Source organism: Hippoglossus stenolepis, chromosome 3 (genome assembly GCF_022539355.2).
Source record: "Hippoglossus stenolepis isolate QCI-W04-F060 chromosome 3, HSTE1.2, whole genome shotgun sequence".
NCBI classification, from domain to species: Eukaryota; Metazoa; Chordata; class Actinopteri; order Pleuronectiformes; family Pleuronectidae; genus Hippoglossus; species Hippoglossus stenolepis.
The window spans coordinates 17,409,855-17,426,999 of record NC_061485.1 but is presented as its reverse complement, the minus strand read 5'-3'; the positions used below and the strand labels follow the sequence as shown (position 1 = coordinate 17,426,999).

The following is a 17,145-nucleotide window of genomic DNA, read 5'->3' as shown; positions in this document are numbered from 1 at the left end:
AGTATGGACCTTATGATAGAATCACAGGACTCTTTTTCCATGTGCCCCTTTTGAAATGTTAGCACTTGCCCCTCTAAAGGTCTCTGCACGGCCCTGCACAGGACATATACCAGATCAGTTTCACATAGTAGTTGCACCTATGGTTAAGATAACGTAATAATTTCTAGCCCCAGTTGCAGTTTTACCAAACCAGGGGGAAAAAATGTAAATTATAACTAACAGAAATTTGTTCTCCAACTTAAAAACATCTTGTCTGAAGGATCAAACTCCACAAAAAGACTGTTTTTCCTTCTCTCTCTGCTGCTGTAATTAAAAGGCACTTTTATGTGCTGCAGTCATTTGAAGTTTTATGGACGAACAACCTGCAAATAATACACAACTCATGATGCAAACAATTACCAGAAGATGAGATCCAGAATTGATTGAGTTTAATAGATTTTTCACCTTCCAGTATAATCAGGAGTCATATAAAAGCTGTTTCACATATTTTTACAGTATATAATTAAAATGTAAAAAAGAAACATTTGTACTTTAATACAGTAATTAAAGGCAGTTATTAAATCATTTATGCACATACAAACAACTAGTGGACTTTTTGGAATCACTCATTAAACACTAAAATGTGACTAAGCTAATTGATGAGCTACTTTTAACCAGAGAAAACCAGACTGACTAGTTTTATATGATGAATGGACATGAAACCGAGATGTTCCTATGAGTCAGAGTCATCTTCCTCATCGTCGTAGTGGCGGTTCCTCTTGATTATATCCTCTGCACTCAGCTCCTCAGCGTCACTTCCCTCTTTGTCTTCCTCCCAGAATCCCACATCTTGAGAGGTGCGGTTCTGTTTCGGCTGCAGAGGTGGAGAAGGGGACGGTGAGCTGTCTGGAGAGATGCTCCTTAGAGAGCCCTCCTCCACAGCCATCTTGTCTGCTCCCACTGATACATCTTCTTTCTCTACTTGATCGTCTCTTTCTTCCTCCTGCTTGTGCACCGTGGCCACGTCCTCGTCTGAGCTGCTTGCACGTGCTGCGTCTTCACTTGCCACCTTCTGCTCTTTCTTCTCCTGCTGCTGCTCTTCTTTGTTTTCATTCGGTGATTTTTCAGAGGGGTTTCTTTCTTCAAATGATGTTCTCCATTCCAGTAGGGACTTGAGAGGCCGACGAGGCTCCTTGGGCGCCATACTGGGTGCAGGGGTGGGTTTACCTGCGATGGTAAAAGGCCGAGTGCGCTCCTTCATCGAGGAGCTCCTCCTCAGGCTCTTCAGTTCGACCCGATCTGAGCTCTGGAAGGATGATGGTGCCTCTCCCTCTGGGGGCCACTTGGCTCTCCAGGGCCTGCTGGAGGTCACTCCTTCGGTGACTGGACTGAGCGCTGCAGTCCCGGACTGGCCCTCACCAGCTGGAGGAGGCCAAGCGACCCTCAGCTTGCGTGTCTCAGCTGGCCGCTCTGCAGACTCGGGCTTCTCACTGGAGCTGACGTGTGTCTGCCCACGTGTCTCCATTAAGGCGGTCATGTCTGTGACCTTGACCTGTGGGGACATTTCCTCAGTCGGGGTCAGCTGTTTGTCTGACTTACTCTCAGCTGGAGGCTTCACCTCCACTGGTTCCACTGCTTCTTTTGGCTTCACTGCTTCTTCACCTTCTTCTCCCTCCGTTCGAGGTTCCCACAGCTCCTTGTGCGGGCGATGGCCGAAGCCCTCGTCATAGTTGCCTTTTGCTTTGAACAGCTGGCTGAAATGGGGCTTGCAGTAGACATTACCGTGCAGAGAGGCATAGTTCCCAAGACTAAAAACAGAGAGGAGCAAAGATATTATTTAGCCTCAGGAGGAGATCATAAATTCTTTGACCAATTTTCCTGTCTGTGGTTCTTCAGCAGCCACCCACTGAGAAGAGTACTCACGGATTTCATTAAGAATATACTTGGCAGCAGGAGACTAACCTGAGTGTTGTGCTGCAGTGAACGCAGCGGAAGCAGCTTTTGTGGTAGACATGCTGCTGAGACACCAGTCTCTCCAGGGGGTACACAGTCTTTGAACAAGCGAAGCACTCCTCCCTCGCCGGCGGGCAGAACTTCTGCATAGACAAATATTAACACATTTATTCATAATCAAGAGGTTGAAATGGGATTTCTACTGAAGACTCGTGCATGTCTTCTGATTGTCGTAGTGAATGACTCACCCTTGATACTTTGGACGGCTCGCTGCTTTCACCTAAAAATACACAAATGCAGAAAATGTAATTCTCTGTTGATTTGAATAAGATGCACTGAAAAGGGCAGTCACATCCAACCAAATCTCATTCTAGATGCCAAAGTAAATTGGGTAAATTAATGGTTTAATACATTTTCTATTTCACATTTCATATTACAAGTTAAACTGCATATACAATGTTAATGTGCAACATAATTGTCCTTCAATTTACCACCAAGACTCACCATTGCACTCAGGTGCAGATACCAGTTTCTGAGGTGCAGGTGCAGAAGCATTTAGAGCAGGCACCTCTGTGGTCACACCCTGAAGAAAACACACAAGAAAGAAACACAAACCTTTGTGTTAACTGACTGTGAAATAATAAAGCATTTATTTCCTTTTTAATATATAATATTTTCTATTTCAGCTCCTTCTGCATGAACTCACAGGTCGTGCGGTGCCTTGTTTAGAAACAGCAGCCTGGTACTTTGCCATCTTCTCCCTCAGGGACGTCGCCTCTAACACTCTGTCAGTCACAGAAAGGCCTGAGGCAGAAGAAGAGATCCCACTTATGATTTCATTATGTTGCAGAAACTCAAACAATGATTCCTCATCACTTTAAAGTAACATTCAGGATCCAATAGACATGTACTTGTGAGATAAAAGTTAGAGGGGATTAATTGAAGTTCATGTATGTTGTCACTCCTTCAACATGAACCTCAACTCAGTAGATAGTGTGTGTGCATGAGTGTGTTTCTGCGTACCGCTACGCTGCTCCATGTCTTCTGAGGAAGAACTGTGTCGAGTTGTCCTGCTGACCTGCAAGAGTAAAGTGATTGGTGGGATCAGAGGGTGAGTTTGTTAAATCTATCGACAATAAATGTTGGCAGATGTCACGTTAACCACTGAAAATACTTGTTTATTCATAACATTTATTAAAAGTAATTTTTTGAGGAAGATCCTTGTGCTTGAAATCTCACTGGTCATTACTAGGTGTGCATGTTGTTCCCATATCAGCATATATACACATGAGGATTCCAAAATCACCAACTCCACCAAAGAAACTGAAATTCTAATTCTTCAAAGCAGCCTGTAGGTGTGGATCTAATTGAGACATCCTCTGGTCATGTATGTGAGGCACTGCCTGAACTGTTTCCTAAGCATTACTTGGGAATAATACATCAGAGCTGATGTAAAAGCTTCCCACACAGCTCAGCCCTGTGTGTAGGAGCATGAACAATGATAGGGAGTGGTCGTGTTCTCGTAAATTCACACAGCTAAATCAGAAACTGTGCTCAGCATTAAATAAACCAGAATTTCAGCTACAGAAGAAAGATGTAAGCAGAGTAAAGGTGATGTCGTCTCCACTCCACCATTTAAAGCCTGCTGGTAACTAGAGTGCAGAGAATTGACCCGGACAGACACCAACATGCCTTTGACCTGCAGTCATGAGAACCAAAACATTTCCATTGAATTTTATGGAAAAGAGCGAGCTACATACAGTATGTGTGTGCGAGCACGTATCCCACGTGTCACCAACACTAATGAGTAAACCAGACAGTTTCTCTCTGCAGTTATCCTGTACACACATGGGCCAATTAAAACAACCCGTTTCTTCAGGCTGCTTCACTGGAGCCGTGGTGTCCTGTTGTGCCACCATCTTCCTCAGCCAAGAGTTATAAAGCTCCGAAACTCGCCTGTAAATTTTCACCAGAACATTTTCACTTCTTCTTCCCGAGTGGTGACGTAACATTCTTACTCATTCTACTAAGAACAACTTGAATCTGAATTTACTGCTGTTGCACAATATAACACACACACACACAAAAACACAGTAAAACTAAAAGCCAGGGCTGTTGGACAACACACACACGCGCATGCACACGCACGCAGTGGCTAATGAAAAGGGAGATAAAGACAGTTGCTCTGGAGAGGTGATCCTCTGAAGAATGAAACAGCCCTAGGTCAGGAATGTCCCTGCATTCCTCTGTTGAGGAAGGTGAAGAGTGGAGTGCTTGTTGTTTTGGGCAGAGAGGGATGAAAACACACACACACACACACACACACACACACACACACACACACACACACACACACACACACACACACACACACACACACACACACACACACACACACACACACACACACACACACACACACACACACACACACACACACACACACACACACACACACAGAGAGAGAGAGAGAAAGAGAAGACAGGAGCGAGTGGGGGAGAGATGGAAAACTGTATGAAGGACAAGTCTTGAAGACATAGCTATGCTCAGAAATGAGTATTTCTGCACAGACAGCAGGGGGAGAGGACCTTTGATTTGGTTTAATTACTGCTGAGCTGAATGGGAAACCTATTATGGTCAACTTATTTCTTTTTGCTACGTGTACTCATTACATTTACAAAGCTTATAGTTACACGGTATGTAGCAATTAGCTCTATAAATTACAATCAAAGTGGTTTTTCCTCCAAAGATGCATATTAATGGTGGCCACATAGTGATTTTAGGTTATGCAACATGGAGTCAGCCACATGAGAAAAACATTCTGAGTTTGTTCTCAAGAGGTTTTCTGAGAATATAACTTTTTTTAAGACCGATAGACATAAGTACAATAAATCCCACCATCAACATTGTGGTTACGGTTAATTCCTGGGAAACTGATGCAGAGCTAATAGATTCACAGCTGTCAAAGTGGTGGAGAAAAAAAAACTTGAGTTGTGTCTGGAATATGCACAAAGAGAGAACTTTAATGGCAGTTTTCAAATGTAGTTATCAATATATTGAAGGAACCTTAAACCCTCCGTGTCTTCCTCAAACTGTGGCTCAAATGCACGGGATGAAAATCTACCAAATGAGAAAGTGACGCTCCTCTACACCAAATCTGTCTATAACTGTCTTCAACATCATTTATTGATGGAAAGATAATGTCACATGAGCTAATTGTTTTACCTTTGCCGTGGCGTCCTCTCCCCTCTCAAACTTCATCTTCAGGTTGTTCAGTGGCACTCTGGGCTTTTCATAGAAGGCACAGGGGCTGGTTGGAACTTGCTCCTCAAGCTTTTCAGGTCTGTCGCTACGTGCCACCTCATCCCTGTCCATCCCTCTCTGTTCTTCAGCCTTGGTTGCTTCTGGAGCTGCTGAGGGCTTCTGGGCACGACTAACTGTAAATCCCCCTTTCTGAGGTGTCACCAGGCCAGGGCTCTTTAATGGAGGGGGGTTCTCACTGGTGGAAGGAGGCCTGGCGAGGGCAGGGGGCCGACTGCGAGAGCTGAATTCGCTTGAAGGTTGACCGGATGAAGGTTTGTTGCGGTCAAGGTTCTCCGTTAGCTCCCAGCGCTTCTTCAGAGCACTTAGGTTGCCTAAACGCAGGGAGGGTGTCGAACTCTCAAAAGCCTGTGAGGAAGAAAACTAAAAGTTAAACTGTGAGCATGCAAAACACTTAAATTGAAAATGACATCATAAACACTTGAATACAGTGTATCAAACCGCTTCAATGATAATTCAGCACAATTGCTAAAGGAAATGCCAGAGTCTGAACCAGGCTCCACTGACAGATTAGGTGAACAGCTGTTCAAAGCTGCTCCAGGAAATAGATGTTTTGCTGCGGCTGCTAAATGCAACGACCGGCTCGAGACAGAGAGAGCAGGGCTGAGCATGCTGCCACATTTATCAGCTGCATTCCTTTCTACACGACAACTTTACCTTTTCACAGAAAAAAAACACTGTGGAGGGCTCAGTTCACTACTTAGCCATTCATGACAAAACATATTGAGCAGCAAACAGCGCAACAGGAGGATCACTGCTGCAGTGAGTGACCTCCAGGAACTTCCTTAATTATAAAAGAGGAATGACACACTAAAGAAAGCGGATCTGGAAATAAGAATATTTCACCATTACATATGTTAAATAATGGACTACGAAAATATATTAGACAGTTTAAACTTTTGCAGGCAAGCTTCCTGGTTGAGGTGAAGTTAGAAAGTAACATTTAAACACTTAAATACTAATACATTTTAAACCTAATTTAAACACGGTTAGACATAAGAAACAAATACAATCAGTTGGTGACAAAACATGTAAATGTATGATGTATTAGTACATCAAAAACTTGAAATGTATTTTATACATCTAAAAATACGTTATATTGATGAACAAACAGACAGAAAGACAAAAAAGAAATAGAGCAAAGAAAAAAACTGAGAACATCAGCCAAAAGGGCTGAACAAAAAACCCTAAGTGGGCAAAATAGGAGACACAATTACTGTCTTTGTGACGCAACTCCAGAGTAGACACAAAGAACTGGACAGTGACGAAGATTGTTCCTCGTTTAAGCAATGAGATATAAAAACCTCAGAGAATGTGAAGGATCGGCCGAACGAGGTGTAACCACAAGTCAAAAGTGAGAGTCCTTGGCCGGTCCTCCTCTACAGGTCGGTGTGCTGAGAGACAGTGAGAGGTAGAGTCTCCCAGATGTTAGCAACCAAACTACATCTGCTTGTAAGAGTTAGCCCAACCCCTTTAACACCAGCAAAAGTGAATGAGAGACAGAGAGAGAGTCAGAAAACCCAGGAAACCAGAGCAGGAAATGATACATTCAGGGAAAAGTTAACTCTTTGTTCGCTGGGTCAGCTCTGACATTTTTCCACTCTTGGATCATTGCTGACGATAATGAAATTAAAGACTGGATCTACAAAGCACTGATCTGTACCGAAGTTGTAGATCAGAAAAAAACAGGACAAGATGAAAAACAAATACTGTGAGAATAAAGGACAAACAAAACCGATTCAAAAGAGTTTTTACAGATTTTAAAAGAAATCTCAGAGAGAGCGAGAGGTTCTGGTTCAACAAAACAGACTCAAATGACAGATCATCAGTCAGGGCTGTGTCAGAGAAGACACAACACACAAATTCATCAACATCCATTTAGCTTAGTGGCCGGAGATTTCTGGGCTTTAAAACTACTAAAAGTGTCTACTTGTTTAACACAATTTAAAATAGATGCAACTGCATTATACGAGCTGAACATGTTGACAGTAACACTGATGCATTGACGCAGGCAGTAATGACTGAACACTGTTAAAGCGTGAATCCTCCTCTACAAATCATTCATTGATTTTTCTAACATAGTCCTTCAGCACATGAACTAAACTGCTCCTTAAAAGACAGACCTGCTGAGCTTTTCTTAATCACTGGTTGGATAAACTGTGATAGCTGAGTCTGCTCTGAGTCACACTAAGTCAAGACTGTCAGCAGATTCTAGGGTTGAGGGAGGAGCCTGCACCAAGAAAACATATCCTCACATCAATGGGACTTGCAATGAGTTTGAATTGTAACTTGCTTTAAAATCTAGGGACCTATATCGAATGAAAATTACAGCGGATAATAAGGACAAAACACAAAGTGCTACACAAAGTAAATTTAACTAATTGAAATGGCAAAAAGAAAATTGAACTTATTATGATAATTAATTAACAAACATATTGACAGATGGCCATCACATGTTACCATAATGCCAAGTCCAAAAACTCAGACGTAATTAGGTTAGAATCTCACAAAACAAAGAAAAACAGCAAATCTTTCCAGTTTCAGAAACAATAGCCAACACATTTCTGATGTTTTCTCAGTCATTTTTCTTTTCAATTAATCTAATTAACTCATTGTCATACACACGTTTGTACTTCTATCTTAATGAGGACACTTATTGGCATTATACATTCCCTAGCCCCTTACCCTAACTAGCCAAACTAAATGCCTTACACTGACCTAAACCTTATTTTAACCCTAACCCTAACACCAAGTCTTAACCCTCAAACAGCCCGTTGAAAATAGGGCCTGTGCTTAAAACGGTCCTCACAAAGATATAAGTACAGGAACACACATACACACATTTAGACAGACAGATGGTCTTTCATTCAGTGTTATCCTCAAATATTTCAACTAAACTTCTGTTTCCCTGTAAAAGTGTAACATCTGATCATATTCACACACAGTTCCTGAAAATGATTACAAACTATGAGATATCATATTAAAATGTAAATTTGTATTAAAAATGAAACTTGACAACTTGAATTTGCCATCATGGCAGTTTTCTGTGAAGCTCTTCTGTCAAAACTTCTGTTGCTTAAATACTGACTGAGAGGGAGAACTGCAGAAACTTGACTTTAACAAACCATATCACGCATCTACAGGACAAAAAACAAAGCCTTCTTGTCATTACCAGCCAGACCATTAAACAAAGACTGAAGAAGCCAACTTTTCTTTTAAAGTTGCTGGCTCTCACACACTGGCTCTCACTCACAATGTTACACACAAGCACAGCAACATTACCTTGTATTTCTTCATGGTATTAGCTGATCAGTAATTCTATTAATCTCTATCCAGGTTTATTTATCAGTCTTGCACACGGACAAAGCAGCTAACCTACAGTTGGAACCACAGAGACTATTGCGAGGGGATTACACTGAAGAGGGATTATGGGTTTGATAGTCTGCCCACTGCAACAAGTGGCCAATGAGAGGTCAGCCAGGACAAGACATTTGGCCCAGACACTGTGTTGGCATGGTGAGTCTCCCTGTCTCTCAGTGTGTGTGTGTGTGTGTTCCACATCTCAACATGTTGTAATTAGTTTAGCACCTCCAGCAGCAACTACTGAGCAAATGAAGCAACACACACACACTCTTCATTTCATCATTTACTTTGCAGGGAGACTTGATGAACATGATGTATTATAGATTGAAAACTGTGAATTACAATTGAACTATTCATGTATCTACTAGACCATTTCATATATAGAAACCTCAAACCCTTAATTTCCCTGTAATGTCTCAAACAGCTGTACATTACATTTTCAGGATCACAAAGTTGGAGAAGATGTCTCTAAACTGAGGTCAGTGGAAAATAAAATCTGTCTTACATCCTGCACATAAAAAATACTTACTGCTTTTTTCTTCTCTGCAGTCTCCACAGCAGCTCTCTGATACCTGAGACACAAGGAAACAATGCTGACCTCTAGTGACTCAAAACAGATAAGAACATTTCTACTTTTTTTAAAATGCCATATTTCATGGTTCTAGACACAAATGAAGAACTTTTACCATGAACATGTATAACTATTAGAAATGTTGAATTCTAGATTGTGTTCTATCTTGCAGCAGTGCAGTGTTTTGGAATGGTTTTAATTTCTTAATACTTTTTGTTGGTTGTTTTTTAGATTAAATTAAAAAAAGAAAATTTAAAACAAGCACTGTGTCAAAGAAAAGATCATAAAATACTCAGATTTTATTTGTTTTCAATTTCAATACATTGGCTGAGTCATTGGAATGATCACTGGTTTTCTGGCTGCAGTCTGTAGCAGGGCTGGGCATTGTGGCTTAAAATGTCATAAAGATAACATTTTTCATTCAATATCAATAATGATCATGATACATGTCACATTATTATTTATTTAAAGTTTAAAGACTAAATTTTTGCTCCTTAGTGAGGGCTGTGGTTTTAAACGATCTCCTCTATATGAGCAGAGAACAACCAACACTTGATAAAGAGTAAAACATTAAAAAAATTGAAGTAGATCAATTATGTGTTATACCTCCTTACAACACCTGTACATTGCATAATGATAAAGTATATATATATATATATATATATATCTCCTTAGTCTGAACCTTGACAAATCCCTGTAGCTCAATGTAGTCCTAAATAGATCTAATATATTTTGTCCCAAGTATTTAAAGTATGATGGAACTGGAAATGCATTAAGAGTATGAGCTAGTTGGCTAAACACAATAGCTTTATTACCTCCACCAAGGATGTTGTGTTTTCCCCTCTATCTGTTTGCTTGTTTGTTTGTTGGTAAGTTTGTTTATTAGCACCTTATGCAATAACTACTGAACAGATTTCCATGAAATTTGGTGGAAGGATGGGACATGGGCAAAGAAAGCCCATTACATTTTGGTGGATTTTTTTACTTTCTTTAACATTGTGAGATGATGTCTAAGGTATGTACTCTACTCAGTGCAACTCTCGCAATGTATTTAGCATTAATTCCTTGTATAACAGACAGTTTCACGAATAGATATTAACATAGAACATTCACTTAAACCAGGTGTTACTCACTTGGAAAACCGCTCAGCGATGGCATTGTTTTTTCCTCGGCCACTGACCAATGACAGCTCCTTTGCAGTGATGCGCACGGACTGCGTCGCCCAGGACCGTCGACTGAATGGACCACTTTCCATATCTGCTAGCTACCCAAGTACCTGAAACACAAACACACCCACTGTAAGCGATATGTGTACAACACCTGTTACTCTCCACTTTGAAATCATCACCCATACATTTACTCTGACAAAACCTTCAGAAGACTGCAACCTGTCATCTACCAGCTATGTCTTAGGCCAATGGAAACCACATTGGTGACACTAATGTGTGGTAACGATAGACAAGACTTACACAGACAAAGAAGCCCTTGTTCAAATGGATAAACAGGAAACCTATAGTAACATGTACAGACTCTTCAGGAGGTCAGTGCCAGAGTCCAGGTCTGCTCACGGAGATCACTGATTTACAAATTTATAACACGGTCCCTGTCAGTTTATCTCTTGTCACTCTCCCAGTGCCCGACATACATGCATGCACGTACTGTATTTGTGCTCATGCAGTTATGCATACAAGACCAGCGTGTTCAAACCTGTGCTGAAGTTTGTGCCGCTTCACTGCAAACCACTGAGCTGAGTGTGAGCACATTATAATCATTCACAGACGACCAAAGAGTTTCACAACACAAACATCATATTTAATAAACTTCACTCAAACAAACATTTAAATTAGTGCTACCGAGACATGATGATTCACATCCTGTGTCTGGAAGGACATTACGTCAGGACATGAATCCCTCAGAAGTGCTCAGTCAGTTATGACCTGTTGTTTAAATGACACCTGTTTACAGCTGATAGACCTGCAATCATTCCTCTTGCCATGTCTGCTTTTTCACTCAGGTGCATCAATTACATCATCCCTAGGACGCAGAGCCATACTGGTGAAAAGTAGTGTGAGGACTTTGGACTGAGCTGAACTGAATTTCAACATAACCCAGATTATAAACACAGATCACAGATCAGTCAAATACAAACATTTCTGACTGTATTACCTGCAGACTTACAGAATTAGATTATTATAATAGTTAACTACATATTGGATATTCACATTCCATAATTATATATAATAATATGTGATTACCTTCAGTTGTTGTTGCACTGGTGTTAGTGTTTTTTCGAGATGAGCACAGGCAAAGGCTGACAAAATAAAACTCCACATTTGACACAACACAAGATATGTCCAAGTAGCCTGAGGCTAATTACTGTTGCTACAGGTTTTGAAGCCCGACAGGCAAGTTAGTTCACCTTGTCAATTATCAATTGTGTGTTGTTCTATGTATTACTGAATAGGTGCCTGGGTTGAAGCACAACAACACTGTAACTTGATGGACATGCTGAAAAGACAATTTATTAGTTGGCGCCTCCTTTCTACCGTCAGTGCTTTCTATGGACATCAGAAGGTTGGAGCCTATCCCACGGCACAAAAGTCAGTGTCACACCCTGGACAGGTCACTAGTGCGTCATTGAGAAAACAAAGGTAAACTGAGTTTCACATCGCCATTACACCTGTTTTGCATATCCACAAACCACAGACCGTTGAAGGTAATCCTGAACGCCCCACAAAAACTATGAGGGTTGAGAATAAAACTCAAAAGTCCGTCTCACTACAAGGGCACAAAGAAACCAGCTGATGTAACCAGAGACATCATCTGAAAATCAGCAACACACAACAGGAAATCTCACTCATGTAAAAGGATAAAATAGGGTGGGGCCATAGCATGATTTACCTGTATGTAAAAACAATCTTAATGCTTTACATTTATTTCAGACTTTCTTTGGTTTGACCTGGTTTGGAAATCTGAGATTAACCGAACACTTTGTCTTTACATTAATCAGAGGTAACAAAGGAAGGAAAACTTATCACCGCCCTTGTAAACGTGTCTCTGTTTAGAAAGGGAGTGAAGTTGAAATCATCATCGGCAAACTGAAATATGAGCTTTTGAAATCTAAACATCGAAGCGTCATCATTTAGTTTTTACTCCATCACTGGTTTATCAGTGAAAGGTGGACAGTTGACCTTTAAACCCTCACTTTAATGCAAGTCCTGCTTGACTACAAGTTACCACAGCATGGCTGGAAACCGTGTGACTCATCAGGAAGGAGGAAGCCTCATAATTGATTCAAACCCAAGAAGCAAATAATCATTCAAAACAAAAGCAAATAAAAGTTGTTAACATGTAGACGGCTGAGCTTGAACTGGAGACTCGATACTGCAGCAAAGGGACAGGACTGTGAGAAAGACTCTGCCAAGGAGCCGACAAGTTATTTGAGGACTTTTAATTACAGGTGTACAACACTGTATTTGATTGGTTGAGAGAAAAAGCCAAACTCTAGGGACGCACATTTACTTTCAAATTCGCCTCTGTTCAAAGTTAATTCTGTTTTGACTCCTGGTTACAAAGAGACAACAGGAGCTGAAGACAAAGTCAGCAGCAGATAGTTTGACATCGATTTGTTCCAAAGAGACACAGAGTTCTTCTCGCACCCGGACTTACTGCGCACGTGCGCTATTCCAACTAAGGCAACACTTTAATTCAAACAACCACGAGCTCGTTTAACTTTTGACAAACAACATTATTTCTGGTATTTTCCAAATAAGATTAGCTGGAGTCATTTGCGCTTGTTCTTCGTGTCCTTGCTCGAGTGCTGTCTTACCTGTGCTCGCTTCCGTTGAGTCGCTCCCTGTGCGGACACCTGACACTCACTGCGTCACCGCCCGGTGTGTGTGCCACCTGCACCCGAGGGGGCGGGGCGACCGCAAAGGTGCGATGGGAGTGGACGAGCCAGGTCATGTGATTTCATGGGCCAATGACCTCAGGGTATTACGTTACCCCCCCTTCCCACCTGTAAATGTGTGTGGGTGTGGGTGTGTGTCTGCGTGCTTGTGTGGGTGTTTGTTCCTGTACTTATATCTTTGTGAGGACCATTTTAAGCATAGAGCCGACAGAGTGAGGTCATTTTTGAAAAGTGAGGACATTTTGACTGGTCCTTCTTTTTCAAAGGGCTGTTTGAGGGTTAAGACTTGGTTTTAGGGTTAGGGTTAGGCGTTCAGTTTGGATGGTTCAGGTTAGGGTAAGGGGCTACGGAATGGATTTGGATGGCCAAGTGTTGGTGTGCACACATACCTTCCAACAAAATTCCTCAGAACAACAGACAATAGGTATTCACTTTGCTCATAGGTGTGTGTGTGTGTGTGTGTGTGTGTGTGTGTGTGTGTGTGTGTGTGTGTGTGTGTGTGTGTGTGTGAGTAGTTGTAAAAACTACCTTTTCTACTAGGGTGCTCTCAAGTTAATCTCTCTTATTGGAGTGCTTCAAATGAAAAAACCATAATAACTTCTAAAGTTTAGGGGGAAATACTCTGTAATGATGTCACATTCGATATGTCTGATACACGTTATAATTACAAAATGTCAATGTCATTTTTTTTATACATAATGGCAAGTTTGTATTCTTCTATATAAATAAATAAAAACAACAACAACAAAAAACAGACAGTATCTGTACCAGATTCTTTTTCAGGGGAAAGAGGGAAGAAAACCAAAAGAAAGGAGACAGACATTCTAACAACTCAGGTGTCTGACAGTTTGACATGCCTCATGCCACTAATGGTGGTGGTATGTGGCATAGTTGCAAATCTTAGCTTGGTTCCTATAACTGGACAATTTCCAACAATAACACCTTTGTGAGATCTAGCAGCATTAACTGTAGCTGGAAATGAAAAAAAAAAGGTTATCCCGGGGCATGGTACATTCAATGTTTGCGTTGCATTTGCCTTCTAAATAAGACCAGCTGGATGGAGTAATGAAAATGCCGCTCATGAGACCTTGCTTCATGTTCCAGTGTAGGCAGGCGTCTGACCTGCTCGCGAGGCCTTGAACATGGCGGAGTGTGTTTTCTCGGATGGCCCCAGGCTCTGGCGGTGAAGTGAACAAATCGCTCTGAACTTTTGCCAAGAGCAGTATTTAAGTCAGTAACAGTATGCTTCAGGAATGACTTTTTCAAATTCAAGGTTTCACTGTTAGGCCCCAGCTGACCAAGAGACTAGACATTTATCAAGTCTGCTAAACTAAATGTAAGAATACCTTTGTCATGTTGATAAACTAAAAGTGGCATTTATGGTCATCTAAAGCTGCTCACTAAAAAACTTTCTTTTTACTTCAAAAAGAATCATTGATATTTTATTATTAATGATAGTAAATCTAGAAAAATAAGGTGTGAATACACAGGGTAATTTTATTGACTGATATGTCCATTACGAAAATTTGACTTATCAGTAAATATCATTTTTAGATAAATGATGTATAGATTTTAGACCTATTCAGACTGAAAAGGCCCATTTAGAAAGGTTATTCTATCTCAAGAATCAAGAATTTCTCAGTTATCCTCATGGGGAGCAACTTGTCATACAGTCAGTAATCCCACAACCATCAGACAAACAGTGATGAATGAACAATAGCACCCATCAGCTTTTGCTTTTTATTCTTTTCTTGTTCCTCGAGTAATCTAAAAAGCAAAAAAGACTCAATGTTTTGAATAAGGGTATGAGTCAATCTGAGTTTTGTTCTTGGTTTCCTAGCAACAGGGTTTCATGATTTATGCCAATGGACATTGTATTTATTGATTAGTTTCATAATTAACGATTATGAGGATAATGTTTGGAGATTTATGAGTCCAAACTCTCAATTTAAACCCTCTTGAGTGTTTATAATGGAGAATAGTGAATAGGCAGGGTGTTTGGACCCAACCACATTTTAATGTTAAGCACATTAAAATACACTCACAGTTTATTAGGAACACCTCACTGTGATGCAGCTGAGCTGTTTTGTATTATATAGAAAGGCGTTCCTGTTGTTTGGCACAACCCTTATTGATTTGAAATGGGTGGACAAAATAATAAGAACACCTGTTGGCATATACACTTCAACAGCAACGTAGACAACATCATCCAAAATGAGGGTAAAGATGAATCAATACCTTTTTAGTAAAGTTTCAACAAAGACTGAACAAGATAACTTATGAATGGGGGATATATTGCAACACGGTCTATACTGAAACAAAAACAATGTTATGAGCTCAAAATGTTTGTCAATTGTGATTGGTAGATTGATTTTTATGGGTCATGCATGTTATTTGCCCAGCCTAAAACAGGTTTACAAGACATCATTATTTAGAAAAAGATAGAGTAAAAAAAAAAAAGGACACCAGATAATCAATAACAATACTAAACAAATCCTGAAGTTTCTTTCCCGAAGATTTAGTAACAAAGAGGAAAATACGATTCATTCCCCGCCTCTTTTAATCCACACAATTCACACAACTTGTTGTCCTAAGTGATGATTTTATATCAATCAACTTCAAGGGCCGGGAGCAGGATTCCCTGTCTCAACTCTTCACTAAAGACCTTTGACTCCTCGATTCCTTTGGGCTGCAACATAAGATTCAATGCCAGAAGTGAGCTTGATTTCAATATATGTTTGTAAGTTTGGTTTTAACACAATATCTTTGTATAGGTTTGAAGAACAAAGGACATTAGGCAAATAAGCAATTACCGAGCACACAAAGGAGGATTTCTCTCAATAAAACCCAAGGCTAACAACAGGTACTAATTCCAAAATCTCTGTCTGTATGTGGCTCACATATCTCAAGAACCATTCATCATATTGGCTTCACTCTTGGCATTTGTATGGTAAAGGGCCAGAGGATGTGCAGTGTTGAATTTGATGTGATTTAGACACATAAGTTTAATGATGAGTCACTTTGAATAAACAGACAACCAGCACTTCGTGGCAGGGGGACTCTGTAACATAAGTGACATTGTTGATCACGACAATGGCGATGACAATATATTCTCCAGTTCGGGGTTCTTTGTACTGAGTCGAGCTTCATCGGACATTTAATTAGCAGGTGAACAGCTCTTTGTTCTTCGGTGGCATGGCTTCAGGGTTCTATGGACTGAGTCACTTTTACAGTTTCAGAAAGAAAGCTGCAACAACCATCACCACAGGCCAAGCAAACAGCCCATTTCCAAACAGGCATGTTTAGAATGGCCACTGCACTCCTGTCTGATAAATGAGGATCACTTAAAGGTACAGTGTGTAGAATTGAGTGAGATCTAGTGGTGTAGTTGCGTGTTGCAGCTAAACAACCTGCATCTCACCCTCCCCTTCCAAACATGAAATAGAATCTGTGGTAGACTTCAGTTGTCATAAAAACTCAAAAGGTGTTAAGTTTGTCCAGTTTGGGCTACTGTAAAAAACATGGCAGCCTCTATAGAGAGGACCCTCTCCCAATGTAAACATACAGTATTTAAATATAAAGGGCTCATTCTAGGGTAAAGAAAATCACAATTCGTACAATTTAGATGAAACACACTAGTGAAAACATCACTAGGATTACTTTATATTCAATTTCTGCCAATCGATCCCTTTCACCTAAATCCTGCACACTGAACCTTTAATAAAGTGAGTGCTTGTTGTCTGGTTTCAGGCAAACATGTAAACGAAGCCAGACACAGGAAAAAGAGATGATGCACAGTGCAGAGTCAAATGAATAATGACGTCATCTCCAGTTTAACAAGCAGCTTGTCAGGAGCTCTATCACGTTATTTATCATATTGGAATTAAAAAATTTTTTTTGAAGTGGCTGCGATAAGATCAATCAAATGTTTAGATAATTGTTATTTATCTCGGGGCACATGTGATAAGTGGTTGTGGGCACCACCGTTAACACGTCCATGATGTGCACGGCCCCCGTTTTCTGTCATTGTAAGTGCCCACTCCTTCCG

At 40.6% G+C, this 17,145-nt stretch overlaps 1 protein-coding gene across 2 annotated transcripts; it reads right to left on the bottom strand.

The window, feature by feature from the left end:
• Positions 1 to 413: 413 nt before the first annotated feature.
• On the bottom strand, positions 414 to 13,091 carry LOC118104451 (LIM domain and actin-binding protein 1). Of its 2 annotated transcripts, XM_035151326.2 has the most exons (10): positions 13,017 to 13,091; positions 10,321 to 10,463; positions 9,146 to 9,188; positions 5,158 to 5,601; positions 2,956 to 3,010; positions 2,639 to 2,736; positions 2,437 to 2,515; positions 2,181 to 2,212; positions 1,942 to 2,075; positions 414 to 1,787 (listed from the first exon to the last, which is right to left on the bottom strand). In XM_035151326.2, exons 2-10 carry the CDS (start codon positions 10,440 to 10,442, stop codon positions 713 to 715), a joined length of 2,082 nt encoding a protein of 693 aa, XP_035007217.1. In that variant the 5' UTR covers positions 10,443 to 10,463; positions 13,017 to 13,091; the 3' UTR covers positions 414 to 712. The 2 variants fall into 2 exon arrangements, with proteins under 2 accessions (XP_035007217.1, XP_035007218.1); XM_035151327.2 differs by lacking the exons at positions 9,146 to 9,188; positions 10,321 to 10,463; positions 13,017 to 13,091 and adding an exon at positions 8,536 to 8,675.
• Positions 13,092 to 17,145: the final 4,054 nt, after the last annotated feature.